General features: G+C 36.0%; 1 protein-coding gene and 1 long non-coding RNA gene across 10 annotated transcripts in view; one reads left to right on the top strand and one right to left on the bottom strand.

Annotated features, from left to right (window-relative positions):
* Positions 1–16,258, bottom strand: part of LOC104911054 (uncharacterized) — a 34,085-nt gene extending 17,827 nt beyond the window's left edge. For 2 of the 8 annotated variants that reach the window (XR_014883453.1, XR_014883448.1), the window contains exons 1-4: positions 16,119–16,258; positions 13,332–13,402; positions 12,407–12,485; positions 807–11,544 (exon numbers count right to left, since the gene is read on the bottom strand). This is a non-coding gene — a long non-coding RNA (uncharacterized LOC104911054). Of the gene's footprint in view, positions 1–806; positions 11,545–12,406; positions 12,486–13,331; positions 13,403–16,093 lie in introns of all 8 variants that reach the window. The other 6 variants (XR_014883451.1, XR_004159854.2, XR_004159859.2 and 3 more) reach the window with 6 other exon arrangements.
* GAL (galanin and GMAP prepropeptide) lies at positions 11,043–18,790 on the top strand. Of its 2 annotated transcripts, XM_010711166.4 has the most exons (7): positions 11,043–11,181; positions 11,374–11,454; positions 12,100–12,154; positions 13,119–13,190; positions 13,590–13,676; positions 16,029–16,106; positions 18,531–18,790. In XM_010711166.4, exons 2-7 carry the CDS (start codon positions 11,374–11,376, stop codon positions 18,581–18,583), a joined length of 426 nt encoding a protein of 141 aa, XP_010709468.1. In that variant the 5' UTR covers positions 11,043–11,181; the 3' UTR covers positions 18,584–18,790. The 2 variants fall into 2 exon arrangements, with proteins under 2 accessions (XP_010709468.1, XP_010709470.1); XM_010711168.4 differs by lacking the exon at positions 13,119–13,190.
* The last annotated feature ends 356 nt before the right edge of the window (positions 18,791–19,146 follow it).

Consider the following 19,146-nt stretch of genomic DNA (forward strand, 5'->3'; position numbering starts at 1 on the left):
ATGATCAGTCTTCCCAAATCAGAAAGTTCCTGTTATCAAGACATAATCGTTTTCCAAATTTTGCTCTATGTTAAGGCGTGCCTTGACAGAAGAAAGTCAAATTGCAAACCAGAACATGATTATAACTTTTCTACAACAGTGAAGTGCTGAGAAGAAAAGCTAGCTTTTGCAGTTAGTGTACAGAGAGATTAAGATGGCACAGGAGCCAGTAACAGCATGGTTGCTACAATTAATCTAACAAGAAATAATTTGCTCTGCCAAGAAAAGCATCCTCAGTAAAACCATTTTCTCAGCACCCAAACTATCTCATCCCAAACCAGCTGGAGTTTCTTCTATGCTATTCTACAGGAAGTACCTTAAGCATAATTGTTCTGTTTTCGTTCCAGGAAACACTTTGAATGCATGCTAAAGAAGATGGCATGCTGCCCTGACTTAGAGAAGACAGGGATCTCAAGACATAAGTGAGAGCTTTCTGTGATCTTATTTTCTTAAGGCAGCTTGTTACTGTTTTGAATGTTCGCAATTCCTGTCAGAGCACATCAGCCATGCTTTGTGAAGAAAAACAGGATACATCAATCTCATTTTTTGTACACCAAAGTTTTTAAAATTACATTTTACTTGACAGAAGACATTTTGAAATACACACACACAAAAATTCGAAAACAGAAATAAAGATTGAAAATGGTGTGAAGATATGAATAAAGAGATCAGGTTCAGTTGTGAAGGAGTTACACTGTGCCAGCTCTATTAAAATCTGATAGTACAGAAAGGGTACATCATATGTACTTTTTTTTAAACAGAAATACCTTTATATTTGGAGATGGAATTAGTCGTAAAATCAGAAGACATTACTCTGTAGTCGGCTTACATGCCAAGGTTTGGTAACAGGGCACTGCTCCATGTCAGATCACAGCCAGATCCAGCTGCTCCAAAGGGATCCTCTGCTGTTCACTGCTGAACCATAGTGATGCTGGATGTGCTCCGGGACAGCAGATTTAAGAAAGGGAAACACTACTGCACAACAGTAGCTGAGAAAGAGGAATGAGAATTGTTACTACTTAAACATTTCAACAAGCAGTCTCTAAAGAAGGGGTCACGCGAGGTTCTGCATCTGCAGACGATGATCTTTATAGAATGACAGCAAACTGTGCCTCCTTCTATAGCTTGATATCTGACACTTACAGGTCAAAGAAATCATGCCTTCCGATGAATAATACATATGAATTGCCAGACTTTAGAACTTTCACTTTTTTCTTTGTCCATTGTTGAGTAAGAAAAGAGCCTGGAGAGAAAAATCTGGCAGTCTTCAATGCAGAAAGACAATGAGACTTAATCCATTTACTTACCTTTATAAACTTTTGAAGCCATTACAGATAATAAAAATTTTGATTTTATTGATTTCCTCTACATATTACAAAAGAGAAACCAGCTCTTTAATCACAATCAGTGTTTTCCTTAACTTCTTTTGGAGACTTTAAAAGAAAACCAAAAAATGCACCTTAAGCAGATAGTTTTGTAACTAGAAAGAAAATCTTAATTTGAGAAGGCATTTATCTCTGCTTTTCTTCTTGTTAATGAATCTTGGGTGTTTACAGAACAGTCACCTCTATAATCTATCTGATTAAAAGAATGGTAAGAAAAGTTAGCAAAATGAAGTGAAAACCAAGAGTTTACAGAATAGGAGCTGACAAGAGGAGCATGAGGCATCAACCTATACAGGACGTGGCCTTCAACAGAATAAGCCCCTGCATTCAGAAGAAAAAAGAGCTCAAGTTTTGCATAATACATACGAGATCAGCACTTTCATGTGACCTACAGGTCACAAAGAAGCTTTCCTTTATTTTCTTGCAACTTCAATAGGGAAATACAGGAGGCGTACTGCTATTAACTGCAAAAATATATAAACATACTGATATTTAACTGTATAAAAACCATGGAGGTTTCGCTAAAACATAAAGTTTAATCAAACATTGCAAATGTAGCTGAGCCAAGGAAGTGCATAAATAATTTCTATTCTATGTATACAAGTGGTCAGAGCCTTTTGTCCCCATGGGAGGCCATTAATCTCTCAGGTACAACAAAATCTCCAGATTCTCTGATTATCTGTCTGATTTGCTCCTTTTCCCTATTTTTCTTTTGACAAGAGAAGACCCTTGTAAGATCTAAATTTCCCAATTTCTTTGACAATGGAGAGCAGAAACAAGTAGAAACCATGAAACTCTTTCTTACTTCATACTAAAAGGTTGACATCTCATACTCCAATTTGAAGCAGCTAGAAGGCTTCTTCACTTTTATTTCTTAGGATGATAATAACCAAGTAAACTGAACAAATCCGTTAGAACCTGTAGGCCAAAGAAAAGAGAATATGGTTTTTCCTGGGCTCAATAAGAGAAAATGGACCATCACGGTCTACCTGCCTGCACTGCTAATAAAAAAATAGACCTTTGTTACTGCATAGCCCTTGGAAAAGAGACCAGGTACCACTGAAAGGATCAGGTGAAATTCAAAAGAAAGTGAAAGGATACATCTACTCTCATAAGAACACATAAGACTTCTTCAGGACTGCTCTGTGGGCTTAAATTAAGTACTGGAGAACTCTCAGTATATAATCCTGAGAGGTATTAATAGTGAGAATTTTGGAAACAGATTAGAAGAAAGATCACTGGCAGTTGTTCTGTGCATTATATGAATAGTCTTTAATTGTATACGAGGAAATATGTCTGCTTAAGTATTAGACTATAAAAATACATCCTTGGAAAATTGTATATGCCCTTACAACGTGAATTTATCAAAAGTTTTAAAGAAAGGATGTAATAAGGATTTATTTATAAATATATTTATATGCCACAGGGGCATGCTTTCAGTTGGTTCAATAACATGGCTGATAATGTTAAAGAGGTACTGAATATTCATTGTATTTGATTGGATCGGTAGCACTTAATTGCTCTGTGTAAGTGACAGAATAAAATGGATTTGCTTTCATTAAAAAACATCTGCTTCTGTTGGCTTCTTCTTGCAAAAACTTCTCATAGAGAACCAAGGGCTGATTAAGCAAACAATATTTCTCAATAGTGCTAGCTAAGAAAATCTTCTTGTCTTACACAGCTCAGTTGTAAGTACAAGAAACTGTAAATATGCAGTATTAAATGGAAGAATAGATGGAAATTTTTTGACAAGAGATTAGGGAAGGACTACAAATGTAATTACCTTCCTGTTTATTGTAACATTTGCACATGTTTATGTTATACCTTCTGCAATTTTATTAGTAATGATAAGCAAACTAAAAATATGCATTTAGAATCTAAGAGGCTAATACAGATAAATGAGTTGCATGTGCAGCTGGTTACTGCTCGTGAGACTTCTGGTAAAATGCAACCACCTCCCATAACCATGGCTGGATAGTGCCTTGATCTTTGCTTTTTTTTTTTTTAACTTGTATTATACTCAGAATAAAATCTTCAAATATCTGTTCAATTAAATACATAGATCTTATTCTGCATCTAGGAGGGTCTATTTTTCAATTTATAGTGATTAGGCATAGGGCATAATGCTGAACAGGACGACAGATGATTCTGTGAAATCCTGAATAAATTTTGGAATAAATTTTGTGTCAGCATCACTATTCCAAAATACAGCTGCTGTTTTCACTAAATTACCGCTAACTCACAGTCACATATAACATGGTCATGGTTCTTAGAATGTCAGGTTATAATTGCTGATGTTCAAATAGCATAAGGCAAAGTGCTCAAGTGTTAAATTCATTGACTTCTTTTATGGTACAGATTCAGGTACCAAGTAATAAAAAAAAAAAAAAAAAAAAAGAAAAAAAAAACCAAAACCCACAAAAATACAACCACTGTATTTGCTTTTTCTTTTTTTCCTTTTTTCCTTTTTTTTTTTTTTTTTTTGACATTTATCTGAAGACAAGAGGAGCTTAATGGAGGCTATGCATTCTGTTTCATACAAACTCTGTGTCAAAAAGTGCTAGCAGTGATCTGACTTTCTCCTGTTGCAGCTACAGACAGTTTAGGACATGTACAATGATAGGATATTGCAACATAGAAAATTCTAATAAATCTAAAAGCAAATTGGAAAAAAAAAAATCATCTTGAGCACAGCCAAACACGTAGCAGGGTCCCACAAAGGTTGGGGGCTTTCCACCTTTGGCAACACTCAGAACTCAGATAAGGCTCTGAGGTTAGAGCTCAGAGGATGTGCTGCTGATCTAGAAGCTGATCTAGATGACTTCTTCAGCTTTTTTTCCAATTTAATTACTGTATCAACCTACGAAAATTAAAAGAAATTCAATAGTTCGGGAAGTATTAACTTAATTAAACCTGATTTGTTACAGATTATGACTTAATGTTGGCGGCCTTCTTCATTTCTAGAATTTTCCAAAATGTTCTGTGGCAAAACGAAAAAAGCAGACAGCAAAATGATGCTGATAAACTATTTTCTTTCAGGAAAGCAGACTAAAGAGAGTACAGATAAAATGAGACAAGGACAGAGAGAATATGAAAAGGGGCAGTGGTTCTACAGCAGTGCAAAAGAATGACAAAGGAAAAGTAAAGGATATTAAGAAGGCAAGTAAGGGAAGCTGGGAAGTTAAGATGTTGCATGTGCTGGGATCAATCACAGCAGTAAAAAACACAGATTGTGCCGTAGCATAAATAGGCTGGAAATACTTGTAAGAAATGTGCTGTGCACAGGTCTTGTTCACACAGACAGGCGTATAGGCAGACTGGAGAGATTGTCTATTTGTAATGTATTTGCATTTGAAATGTTTCACTTCTGAAGTATTAAGTATGCCTGCATTATACATGACACCTTCCCTCAATCTGTTCTCTACAGAAGCCTCCACTTAAATCCCCTAATACTAGAGTCCTTTTCTATCCATATAGCTATTAAGTCTTTCCTAATAGCCACCCTTGGCAGACTTTTTTCTTGCAGATTAATCCAGTCCTACTTATTCCCATTAGACAGGGATAATAATTGAACAATTTTCTTATTGTTTAGAAGAATATCATTTGTGGCTGCAATTATCTGACATTAATTTAGGCCCCTCAAGGTGAGCTACATGTCAAACATTTTATTGCAATTTATGGATAGTTAGCCAAATGGGTCACTGCAACCACGTATAGATGGTTATATTAGCTTAAGTGGTAGCACTCTTGACTGTATTGATTTCCTCTCCACCTATCATAGGAGCTTGATATCTAACTCATATACAAGTTCCTCAAGCTAAGAAGCTGAATCCTATCCTGTATGTCCTATACTTTTTATTCTCTAGAGTTTTCTTGGGGAACCTGATTATCTCAGACTCTCAAATGCATTTTTTCCTGTAATAAGAAAACTTGGGTGGGAGGCACTGCTAAGCAAATGAAGTTAGTGTGATGGAAAATTCAGTCCTATCTGGACCATAATTTACTACAGTCTTGCTAGGGCTGTTTAAGAGATTTGTTGGGGAATTTGTTCATGTGCCTTTTTCTGAAGATACCATTTTAACAGACTGTCTGCACCTTAATAGCCTTTAGTTAGTGGTTTTGGCTTGCCTCAAACTTTCAGTCTTCTGTTAATTTCTCCCAAGCAAATAAGCTTCGCATACCCCACATTGGCTGAACAATGATCTAAATTAAGAGCACGGGCTCCCTCTGTAGCCGCTGGAAAGAATAAGCATTATTCGTGCCTACAAAAGACAAAAAGCCATATACTCAAAACAGAAAGTAAGCAGCTTTTTTTTTTTTTTTTTTTTTTTTTTTCCCCCTAATTGAATTCATAAACATTCTTTTTCAGCAATAGGAAACCATTGCGTGGGTATCTTCTTTAACCTATCCTGTGTGTGCTATCATTGGCATTTTTATTCTGCAAAGCCACGGAAAATGCCTCATGCAACACAGAGATACTGACATTTCTCCCCCTGACTCCACATTCAATCTTCAAATTAAAAAAAAGGCCAATATGTCCAACTTATATGTCAAAAGCTTTGATGGAAACTATGATCTTGGAAGCTATTAAGCACTTGTGTTCCCACTGAGAATCAAAAATGTTTTGAGTGCTTAGCACAGATCAGGATCTCAGCATATATCCAAACAAATGTAACAAAAGTTTTGCCTCCTCCTGAATCACAAATGAGAACAAAGATAATTTTAATGCAAATTTCAGCTCTGCATGATCTCTTCTGAACAACATATCCCAACAGATCATAAGATTTGTTACTTCTATCAGAGCTGAAATGCTACATTTGAAAGTGGGCTCACTGAGAATTGTTTTAAGCCTGAGATGAAATGATTTGGCTTGGGAAATTTTGGGGTTGGTTTAATGTTTTGAAGGTTTTCAGGTGTGATGGGGAGAAACTTTCTGCCTTTTATTTGCTACTAGTGTATTCTTACCCCAGGGCTTCAGGTGAAAAGACTTGAGGTGGAAAATCAGAACATTATTCTTTCCCTATTTCTTCTTCCACTGAGAAGATGTGGGAGCACTCCCTGTTCAGCTAACACTTCCTTGCGTTAATGTTGTGACCAAATGTGCCAAATCCTTTCCACTTCTGGAAAATTTACTTTGTAAATTTTAAGAGATTTCAAAGCCACTGCAGAAATTCTAACTGAGTTACGATGTTGTTGTCAGATAAGGAACTAATGTTATTTGTAACATATGCAAGATTTTATTTTATTTTTTACAAACTGTATTTTCAGATTGTTTAACATTACAAATGTATGTAATATACAAACACTTTATTTCATTCAAAACAAGGTCAGAGAAATCATGTTTTCTTCTGAGAGAAGGAGTGTCTCTGAAACCATTCCCTTCCTTGAGTGGCCCTATAAATGACAGTGGTGGAGCACAGGCTCTACTACATACAGCCACTTTGCCCAAGTAGCAGTAATCTGGGGATGCAGGAGATTAGAAAATACAGTCGGATGTGCAACAGGTATTGATTCACTACTGAGAGAACAGAAACCCTGACAAATGGTATTTCTTAGAATTTCTATTTCAGAATCTCAGGGCTTTTCACAGGTTATTAGATAAACTCTCATCAAGATAGCTTCTATTTTGGCCTGGCATCTTTAGGAAATTAAGCTTATGTAATTGCATGGGCTGGCAACCTGTCCTTGAATGGTTTGAAGCTGTTGGCTAATCCTAAAATCTACAAATATTTAATTCTCCTTTAAGTTTTATGAATAATTAATTAAGATTTTACACAGTATTATTGAGTGTATAGCAATAAAAATATATATATTATTATTTTTTTTGAGAATATTCCTCCAAACCTTTTATTCTATTGTTTCTTTCTTAAATACACAAGTGGCCTAAAATCAATGTGCATCCTGAAGTAAAAAACATTTTAAAAGATATAATATGGTGACAATTTTGTTGTATTGATATATGTAGTGTGAATAATAGCACTATTAACACACTGATTGATGTAAGAACAGGAAATTATTAGTTGATGTCAGTGTAATTCAGAACAGAAAATGGCCCTTCGTACAGAAGATATCTGTAATATTTAGTTCTATTTGACACTGAGCTGCAGGTGGTAAAATGGGTAAAAGATACTCTCAGTGAAAATTGCCTACATTTTTCAGGAATTACAAATTGGAAAAGTAGGAGAAAAACAATAGTAAAAGCTCTGGAAGGATGAAGAAAATGACCTTTCACTTATTACTACCTTTTTCCTAAGGAACAACAACAACAAAAAAGCCACACACACACACAAAAACAAAAAAAAAAAAACATATTTTCAGTTCTACATTCATTAAAGAAGTGGCAAAAATTCTACTCATATGAAGGAGCAAAATAATCCAGAGGTTTCTCAAAGACTTAAAGAGTGAGCTAAGTTAAAAATGATACAGCTGTGTGATCTACATGACTTTCAGGTAAATGCAGTGTCATCAGCTTCTGCCTCGTTAGGTTAATAACAAGCAGCTGAGGTATCAAAGAGTGGGGTAATCCTGCTGCTCTGTGACACGGTCTTCATTTACCAGCAAACTATCATTACATTTTTAGATCACTGAAGCTGTTCACAGCCTTGTTGGCAACTGGAATTCTTCATCACTCCTAGATACCCAGAGCTGTCAGTGTCTACAGTCTACTGGAAAGAAATGTCTTTCCCATTCAGAATTACATTTAGTCATAGGAAGCCTTGCACTTGTGACCTCCATGCTCAGTTATCGTATACTTCTGTATTCAGAGTTAAAACACAAATCTTAAAAATCTACAGTAGTTTCCAATGCAGAGAAAAATCAATAACTCAAGTTGTTGGTGGCACTGCAAGTCAGTGGCCCTCTAGTAAATGTTGGAATAGACTCAGAGATAGACATCTCTGCAGCTCTTAAAAGAATCAATTCTAGTTAGTTGGATGATGGCCTCCCCCTAATAAAGCATTTTCTTTCTGTAACATCAAAGTTTTGCTGGAATTACACAGCATATGGGAGACAGTTTTGTCTTGTAACTCATCTCTCAAGTCTAGAATTCATTTCCATTGCTCATATAAAATTAGAGATTTTGCATACCTGAAGATGATCTTTAACAGTGTGGTCACACTTGATACCACCTGGGAAGAAAAACTCATTTTTCATGAAACTGAGCATCACTCTGTGAATACTTCTAGTGTTTTATTTACTATATCCTCTATCCAGGCTGTACAGCTTCAATAAAGAAATAGCAGAATGATTTCTTGCTTTTTCACTTATTATCTGTCAGTAAGCTCTACAGGGAGGGAAGCTACTGTATCTCCAGCTCCTGCAAAATATACCGCAAATCCACTTTTTTTTTTTAAGTGGTTTTCCAGAACACTATATAAACAGTCATTCATAGCTGCTTATGGTTTTTGCCAATGAAAAATAAAATAAATCATATTACCACATCCATTGCATCTAAAAGAAATTTTTGCTGTTCAACACACACTACCTTAGAATTTAACACTTCCTCGCAAAATGAAACCAACAAATACATCAATGGAGGAATCAGCATGCTGAAGAGCCATCTCAATAGGAAAATAAACCATGTAGTTGAGCAGAAGGCCATTTTTGAAGCTAGGCTAGAAAAGGCAGGCTTCAGACTAAATTCTAATTCTTCTCTGTAAGCAGCGAGGTTTAGAATTCTTAAGGAAGAAAAAAAAACAAGGAAAATTGTGGGAATGAGAACATCAATTGTAGGAATGACTGATAAAATTATTTAATTGACACTAACCTAAAGATAGATTTACACAAAATGTATAATGGACAAATGATGGATTAAACACTTGAGTAAACAAAGAGGCTTCCTTTTTCATCTGACTCTAGTGAAGATGAAGAGGTCATTTTCCCCTGAAATTTGACAAGATGCAAGAATTGTGATGCAAAATTGGAATAAAAAATACAGGTTACTACACATTGTTTCAAGTACTTTTTACCAGAACTTGAACAAACAAACAAACAGTAGTCAAAGATAACAGAATTAATACATTTTTATAATACTGCTTGAATGCAAATTCTGACTTCGCTTTAATAATTTCTGTAATGATACTCAAATAACACAATGAAAACACTTTGTGTCTCAGAGATGCTTCAAGTTTCAAAAAAGATTTCTGAGATGATAAGAAAGCGAAGAAATTTCATCCAGAAGTACGTCTTTGATAAAGTTAAGAAAAACAACTCTTCACAAAAAAAAAAAAAATACAGTGCTGTTTTCCAGATCTATCTATTCCAAATTAAAAAGATAATGTGACAGCTGACAGAATATCCTCAACAAATAATACAAAACAACAAAGCAAATTTCTTGCTTCCAATTTATGTACATTAGCACTTAACAATTGTATAAAATAAACTTCATTCAAGCAGTTTTAGATCTGGAATTCAGAGATGATCAGATAATTGCAATGCTACGGCTTCTGATAAAAGAAGTTGGAAAACAGAGCTACAAGACACAGCTTCTGCCATCAGCCAGACATATGAACATTACATTACTTTAAGTAAAAATGCTATTTGCTTCTAAACTAGTAGAAGATAGGATATTGTATTACCTGCTAGCAGCCTTTACTCTATATCCAAGTTCACACACACACACACACACACACACAATAAAAGTTTGCAAAGAATATTAAGCAGCTTCAGAAAAAGGAGCTGGAAGTATAAATTCTGTACAACATCTCTTAGGCTCTTCATACTGAAAGAAGAGTTGAGGGGACTCACATTGAAAAAAATGACTTGGCAGGGTATATTCCCTGGCACTGGGAAATGACGTTGGGATCTTCGCCTAATTTGGCTTTGCACATACATACACTGGCTTTAAGCATAAATAAGATAAACAACCGAAACTTCACAGGCTGTAATTAAAATGCTGGGGCATGCCTAGTCACTGGGGAGAGCTTCATTACTATCCTTCACGCAAGACCTTACGGACAAGAAAAAAAAGTGATATCTCAGATACAAAACATTGCTGTATTGCAGCCTAGGCAATGAACAAACAGATTTCTGACCAACTCCAAAAGCAGCAAAGAAGTACAAAGCAGCAAGAAAGTACAATGACTGAGTATCTTTAGCTCTATTTGCTGTGATGCTGGGGCAAAGGCATGCGAGTCAAAGGGATTTTAAGGGACCACGGGGTGGGGAGTGTGTAAAGTCTTTTGCCTCCCAAATGCAATGCCCAAACACTGCAAATCTTGCTGGCGGGCATCACACATAGTTGTTTGTATTTAGTTCTGCTTCCGTAGCTGATTCAGTGAAAAGCAAGCTGAATTCAGCTATGTCTGCTTGGTCTCCACTGATAAGCACACTGCAGCGCATGCCAGACTGCCCAGGACAGAGCTCCTCTCACTGCCAGCTTGCCCAAGGCCACCCTAATTATGGCTAATTGCCTGGACAGCTATCTCTCTGCAGCCTGCGTCGTGCTTCCAAAAGCCTCTAATTGAATTGCTATAATTTTTGCCCTTCCTAATGCAGTGGGTTGGTGAGGTAAAATGACCCACGGGAGGCGGAGAGTGGGGGGGCTCCGCAGCCCATAAAGAGCGGAGGGGACCAAGGGTGGGTGTGCAGAGCTGTGCCCGTGCACCGGGGCCATGCAGTGAGTGCCCGCCGGGAGCAGCCATCGGGACTGCAGCTGTGGGACATCCCAGCATCCGTGGGACATTCCAGCATCAGCCGTGGGACAGTCATCTCGCCATCTGCCAGCTCCCTGTGAGACACCGTTGTGCCCCAGCTCAAGGTACTCAGTCCCTTCCCACCTCTCAGCCTTGTCCCACCGCTCCCCAGAGGGAATCGGGGCGTGGGCCCCCGCGGGATGAAGGCTCATCCTCACCCCTCATCAGTGGCCAGTTTGCTTACCTGCTATGCGGATCCAAGCTAGAAGCCAGGCAGCGAGCGACTTGAAGCTTACCCTGGTGCGGTTTCTTTTCAGATGCAGAGGTGTGCGGGTTTCCTGTTTCTGTCTTTAATCCTTTGTGCCGCCCTGTCAGAAACATTCGGACTGGTTTTGTCTGTAAGTATTCATCTCCCGTGAGGGTCCTTTCCACTGGGCAGCATCCGTGTCAAAGCTGACAGGCGACAGTGAGCTCTGTCATGATATACCCTGTGTTTAGAGATACAGCAGTGAGACAAGACGTAGCGCTCATACATTTGGGGCTGTTAATTACTTAAATACCAGGCTTTTCAGTAATAGCTCCCATGTCACAAAGAATAAGAAACAAAGGTCTAGAGCAAAATTCAATGGATATCCATCCCTGTCTGTCTCAGAAAAGGTCGGATATGGACCTTTTACAGAAACTGTCACGTAAACTCAAGCAATTAAAAGAAAATTTTGCTGTTTGCTAAATGATTATCAGAAAGTAAACTTAAAATGTGAAGTCAAAATTGCTACCTCCAAACTGTGATTTGCAGTTTCATTTATAAAACGTGAAATCTTTACAGTACATGGATTTCAACAACAAAACCTCTGGAGGAGGCAGGAGCTAGCAGTAGTAAATTCTTTGATACTACTATATTATTTATTTTTCACCATATTTCTCGTATTTCAAACCTTCAGAAGACACTTCTGGTAAGAGACCATCCATTTGGGTGCTGTTTGCCTTCTTGCCTTCAGAGCGTAGTTCAAGCACTAATCTACTTGCATTTTTCTTTCTTTGAGGCAAAAGAAAAAAGGGGCTGGACTTTGAACAGTGCTGGTTACCTACTTGGGCCACGTAAGTCAAGCACTCTTTCTCGTACTATTCAAAACTCAGAGGTTTCTTCTTGTAAAACTTTTTGTTTGTTGTGTGCTACTCACTTCTCTGACAACTACACTGAGCCTGCAAAGACTGAATGCTTGTTTAGATATTTATTACGTGCCTATTACAGAGCTGAGTTGCCTTAGGCAACAATTGTTTTCTGAAGAAGAGTCATGCTGTGAGACTTTATACACAGATGCACATCTAGGCACTCTTTGTGCTACTGACCTGTAATTTCCATATGGCAAATACTTCATTTTTCCTTTTTTCCCTTTTTCCTGGAAGTGTTACAAGACATCATAGCATCCTAGATGTCAGAGGAAGAGTGACAGAATGTGAAATTCTGGCTTTACTCATTTCAGATTTCAGTTAAAATCTGTTAGAAAATGGCTTTATTATACTACTATTTAAAAAAAAATCCAAACAAATTAAAATAATAACAAAGTGCAAAGTCATGACTGTAACTGTAACAGTTCATTGTGTGAAAAATACTTCAGGTTCATACTATTCAAAATACAACCACACATACTGGTTCACAAAGATGAAAGATCATTGGATTTTAAGAAAAAAGATAGATAATGTGTGTGCATTTGTAAGAAAATATGTGTACATTATAGGCAAAATGGAAATACAGTGCTAAGCTGTCTCAATTATCTGTCTTTCATCATTATTTCTGGTTAATGTAATTACACTTTTTACCAGTGTTTGTATATTCTCAGTCTCAGTGACACATGACCAGTGCTGCAGCACCTACTGTAACTCTCCATATACAGACCACATAAAAAGATACATAAAAACTGATTAATGCATCTTAAATGTGTTAACTGGCATTGTAAATTTATGCCCCACAGCAGATCTAACCAAATTGACAAATATGGAAATGTGCTTTTCAAATGCAGTTTATCCAAGACTGGGTAATAGGAATCATCCTTTGTTGCAGGTCGTATTGATCACCTTTTAATGATAAAGGAAATGCCCATTGCAAGGGGGAGAGAAGAGGCACCAGGGGCATGTAAGATAGTTTACATGAATAATCTTCAAAAATTTATCTGCAGCTTGTTCTTTAAGTAAACACCTTGGCAACACTTTCTGATAGCGGGAGAAAGGGTAGCAAAAACAACCTTCCAGATTACGCCCGAATGTACAAACTTACATTTTACTTAGACCTTTCACTGAATTCAGTAACAGGTTTGACAAGTATGTAGATGTAGTGCAGGACAGAGTCTGTAAATGATAAAAATCATAACACAAATGTGGAAGAAAGGTTATTTTAGTGTTTTTTTGTTTTTTTTGTCATTTTGTACATAAGCATCTAACAAAAGTGTTCATTGTGATCTTCTCATTAAATCCATGAGAGGTAAAGGTTGCTGCCAAGTCAATTAACTCCTCTGATTTCTAATTTATTTGTCAGATGCAGTAGATAACCACAGATCTTTTAATGACAAACATGGTTTCACTGGTAAACGTGAAATACAGCCTGATGAGGATATAAAAGCAGGTAATTAAATTCTGAAAGTCAGTATTGTTGATTCTTTAAAATGTCTTAATTTATTTACTGTCATTGACCTAAGTTAACTGCTTAGATATAAAGCTACTCCCGCACTTTTGCAGATATCCCTCTAAATATTGGTGAGCAAGAAAATTTAAATTTCACCCACTCAGACTATAAGTGTGCTTTAACTCTCTGTTGCCTTGGGAAAAGTACCATAATTGTATTACTTTAAAAGCAGTATGATTTATTACACTTTAAATACATTTATTTTTCTTTCTGCATACGCAATTCAGTATAACAGACTTCACCCCAGATAATCAAGAGCTCATTTTTATCTAAGAAGTGAGATCATTCCTTTCAGTAGGGAAATCAACAGAAACTGGCAAATATTTTTTGATTCTGATATTACTCTCATTATGATGAGATTCTGACATTATTCTCATTATGATGAGAGCTGAAACCAACTGAATTAAAACGGTATGGCACTGCTTATGTTAGAAGATTGTCAATCATTTAAAATAAACTCTCCAAGTTAAGTTTCACAATGTTTCTGTATTTAAGCAATTTGGATTGTTTTTATTAAAGCTAGAGAACCGGCTTTGCCCAAAAACTAAGACAAGTCAATTAAAGTCAAGTCAAATTAACATTTACACCAGTTTTTGCATTTCCAGAATGACTGCCAGTTTAGTGCTGGTTTGTAGTTATATATTACAACAACACCAAAACAAAAAGTGTTTCCTCAACACTGGTACAAAAATAATACTTCGCCAATCAGAAACGATGTTAAAGGAAGGCAGCATTTGCAATTTAACAGTACAGTGCACAAGGCAAAGCTGCCATTTGCTCTCCAGATAAAATTGAGCTTATAAGCTGTGTTAGTCACATAATATTAGATTAAAAAAAAACAAAGAACAAACAAACCCCAAACCCCACCAAAATCTATGAGAACATTTAAGGAAAAACCTTAAACTACAAAACAAACAAACAAACAACTGTTTTGTTGCTAGAGTCTGCAAGTAATTGGCTATACAAAATCAAAATCATATATACTCAGTGGAATGTGTGTATTCTCAAGTCCCTAAAATATATATATGCAATAAATATCAGGTGGCGAATAAAATATGATGACTAGTATAATCATATTTATCATCATAAAAATCCATAACAAATGAGATCAGAATAAAATGAAATTAAGAAAAAATTTCAAATGAAAACACAAGTGTTATTTACATAAGAGTTAACATGCTTCTGTCCATCCAAAGACTGGAAGCTAAGACATCTAAACACAAACTTCCACACAGATTCTGAAATGCTGACTCTATATCAGAAACCTTTCTTGCTTTACAATTTCCCACCAATATTTTTCATGTGAGCTGCACAGCTCTCTGGTCTGTATGTCACTACAGAAATGAATCATTTCTACTGTCATGTAAGAATTCCCCCAGCATTCATCTGCTGCAAAACCTGCCTTTCAGACTATTTTCTGAGATGAAACATGTCCTCAGTGATAACATCAAGGGACAGTATTTTCACCAGTGTGATAATGGACTGTGAGTCAGGTTCTGCTACCCAGCTCTTCTATATGTAGAGAACTAAAACACTCTGCAAAATTACTACAATTTGTTCTCTAATATCGAACAAGCTTCCACCTTGTTGATAAAAAGCAAGATGTCTCCACTTTTTAGGGTTTTTGTTTTTGTTTTTTTTTTAATACACACAACAAACATATAACTCATTTTCCCAAATACAACAACAAGCTTTGGGAACACTTGATTATTTGAGCAATTTAAGAAGTATCAAAAAGCCAACTTGCACAAGATTAAAGGCAGTAAATAGTACTTGTTATATATATGCAAAAGCACATCCTTCTGAGTCTTTAGATAAGCCCCAGACCCAGTTGTTAGGACTACAAATCACTTCTGATTCACTTAACATCTCATTGGGAACAAAATCAGACCTCATGCAGAACTTTTAACTGTTTTGTAAAGCTGATGAATTTGCTACATTTACCCTTCCCTCTCATCTCAAGCTAGCAGACACAAAAGAGGGAGTTGAGAACAAAGGATAACTCTCTTTTACAATTGGGCTCACTGGCCTCAAGAATTATGACTATTAAGCTGTCAAAGTAACTCCTCTGCAGCAATGGCATACAAAGTGTGCAATTTCAATTTTGAGAACTGTAGCTGCATACCTGAAAGTTGCTTTGTTCTTCCATGAAACGAGGTGTTCCATTTTAAGGATTTTTTTTTCTATATTGTCCTTTCAGGATCCTTATGAATTTAGCCACAATGTTATATGCAATTAATAGATACTTTTACGCCGTATTAACATTAAGTAATGACCAATTTCTTTTTTTAGGAAATCTTGGAAGACCACTGGCTGACGAAAACATTGTGCGCACAATAATCGAATTTTTGACTTACTTGCATCTTAAAGGTAAGTGAGTACCTTTTAAATCCAGTTACATTTAGCAGAAGCACTGAAGATCTGTTTCTGTTGGCCTTTCTCCTGTGACATTCAGGACTGGTCTTGCATGTACAAGTCTGCTGCAGAATTGCCTGTATTTCTGGGAGCAAGAGTGGGAGGAAGGGAAAGGAAGTCAGTTCTACTTTACCATATCTAGGAATACGTCTGAGTTCACGAGTACAAGCAGTCCTGTCAAAATGCAGGAATGGATACCCAGCACAAGAGGTTTCTAGTACTACTTGATTACTCCCAGCACTGTGAAAATAAGAAGTTACTATTAAATGTTATGGAGCCAGCACACAGCTAGTTGAAAACAAAGTAAATACGGTCTGATTATAAGCGAGTTATTAAGGCCATTTAGTAACAAATTAAATAAAGGCTCAGTTTATCTCCAAGAGCAATTGGCTGAAATTCAGGTAGACTTGCTAGCAATGAAGAAATGCATCTCGCTTTCTCCTTGCATTCTCCAAGAAAGCCACATCATAAAGCTGCAAAAACACTAAACTGCACGTTAGCAAACAGCTCAAAATGCTGCTGGCAAAAGTATGGGAAGTCACAGAACTCTGACAAGATTTGTAAAACTGAGGTCACAGCTGATTTTGTAAGAACAGTAGTTTCATTATATCATTAGGTAAAGAAGAATTCTGTCTGCTTCCGATTTTGTTCATTTTAATCACAATTCTTAGTTGCTTCATAAATTTCTCAAAAAAACTTTCATGCAAAGAAAGACAACTAAATTTTTTTAAATGTCTTCTGCCATCCTAAAACCATCTATGAAATACTTAAAAACTTAACATGTATTTGCAAAGAACATAATGAGGAGAAAAAAGATATTTTCTTTGCAAATGATTGCAGAATTCTCTATTTCAGGAAGCAGGCCATCTGTAACTTCTATACTCTTCTCTTTGAATACAACAAATTATAAGCAATTTTGTCGTACGCATATGACGTGGAATAGTAAGAAGGAACAAGGTGTTATATATCATTTTCATTATATAAAAAGACATTCAATAGATCTATGAAATTTCTGTATGCCTAGGAAATAAAATTCTAGACATCTCTGGCATAATTTTCTAAATGATTTGCATTCACCAAGGCAAAATAATTTTCACTGCTAAAAACAACAACCTAATGCTTACTTAATCAAATTTGCATTTGTCACAAAAACTCTTTACAGCTAGTGCTAAAGGCCTGAGAGAATTCAAATATATGCATATGTTTAAAGAACATTATAAGCATGTATATTCACTGTGGATAAATAAAGAGCTTGTTTAGCGTGCCACTGAAAAGGAGCCTCAGACATTTATTTCCATGCCTTGCTATCTTGCCTAGAAGCAAAAGCAATAACTGGATAAAAAAGGAAAGAATGCAAAACATGCAAAGTGTGAGAGTCCACTGTGGTGAATAGGCTAAGACCTACTGAGCTGTTGGGCAAGAAAATAAAATGCATCTCATAGAAATACAAATTATTTCTTCCCTGGGACGAATGAGAAAAAAAAGTGTAGAATAACTGTAACTATCAATTCCCTATTTAGCATAGTAATGCCAAACACCTTCTTTTACTCAGAAAAGATGGTATTGTTATCTGTCCTTGGAACACAGAAAAATGATATCTCCAGAACATATAAAATGGCTTTTCCTTGAGATAGTTCTTGAATTCCCAGGTTAGAAAAGACAGAATATTGTCATACTATCCCCTAAAACCTAGTAGGTATTGCCAAAACCTAGTACAAACTTTTACACCAAATCAGAACCATGAATTTTGGAGGTGAAAAACATACTTTGATACTACGCTACTGTGGTGGAGATGCTTTAACATTTTCCCTCAAATGTCACCTTACCACATTAAATATATTCAAGTAGATATGTTCGTTTGAAGGTGGTATGTGAACCCACTCATGGAATTCAGCATCAGGGAATGATGATACTCAGATTAGATACAAATTTCTATGTATCTACAAGATGAAGCGATTGTTTCAGGTATTATCATTATAAGAAATGCCTTAGAGATTACAAAAAGCTGCTTCAGCTATTTCTCCTGAAAATGACTCCCTCCAGTTTTAAAGTTTTGCCCATGCAAATCTGGATGTAGAACGGCATGTGGCTTTCATTAATATTAAAGACTTTGAAGCTTGATATCAGTAGTGTCACTCTGTCACTGTAATTTCTTTTTTTTTAAAAAAGTAACATTACTACATATAACAGGCTGTTAACATTTAAAAGAAAGAAAAAGTTCATAAAGTAACCTAACAAAAGTGCGAAGATTTGCCACTTACAATTAACAGAAAATATTTTTTAAAATGTGTACTACTGTAATTGGATCTTATGATTTACTTGCCAATATTATAATGCATACTTACACATCTGCTAATTCATTTTTTTCCTTCTTCGAAGAGGTGGGAGCACTTGACAATTTATCTTCACCAGAGGAAACAAACCAGTCTTGAAGAAGAAAATATTTTTATTTTGTTGTAGTGCAAATTTGATTCAATTCTAAACAAAAGATCCAGAAGAACAGAAGATGAGACGTATTGTTTTCATTAATCTGAGAAATGGTAAATGATGTTCTGCCTCTTTGGTTTTGTTTTTCTCTCCTGTAATGTTATGGTGTAAAATTTTGGCTTGGTAGGTAAATGATAAAATAAAAATAAACAGCAAAGTCTTTGTTCTGTTTCCCTTTAAAAAGCACACGATAATTCACATACAAAACCCAGGCTAAACGAAAAGATTATGCTGCATCTCTACTTATAAAATAGAACATAAGTACTACATATGGAGCATCTCAGCTTACTGAGACAAAGGAAAAGTTCAGTTTCAGACTGTTACCATCATATAATCTTTTTAGGTCACAGATCTTCTTGTACTTCTATACTTCATGGAAACTTTTCTTCCTGCTCATCTGCTCACAGACATGATATGAGCTCATGTTCCTTTTCTATTTCATATTATTAATCTGTAATAAACCAGTCCAGAGCTTACTTTTACTTATACACAATATAAATATAACTAG

Source organism: Meleagris gallopavo, chromosome 5, assembly GCF_905368555.1.
Source record: "Meleagris gallopavo chromosome 5, MGAL_WU_HG_1.1, whole genome shotgun sequence".
Taxonomy (NCBI): Eukaryota; Metazoa; Chordata; class Aves; order Galliformes; family Phasianidae; genus Meleagris; species Meleagris gallopavo.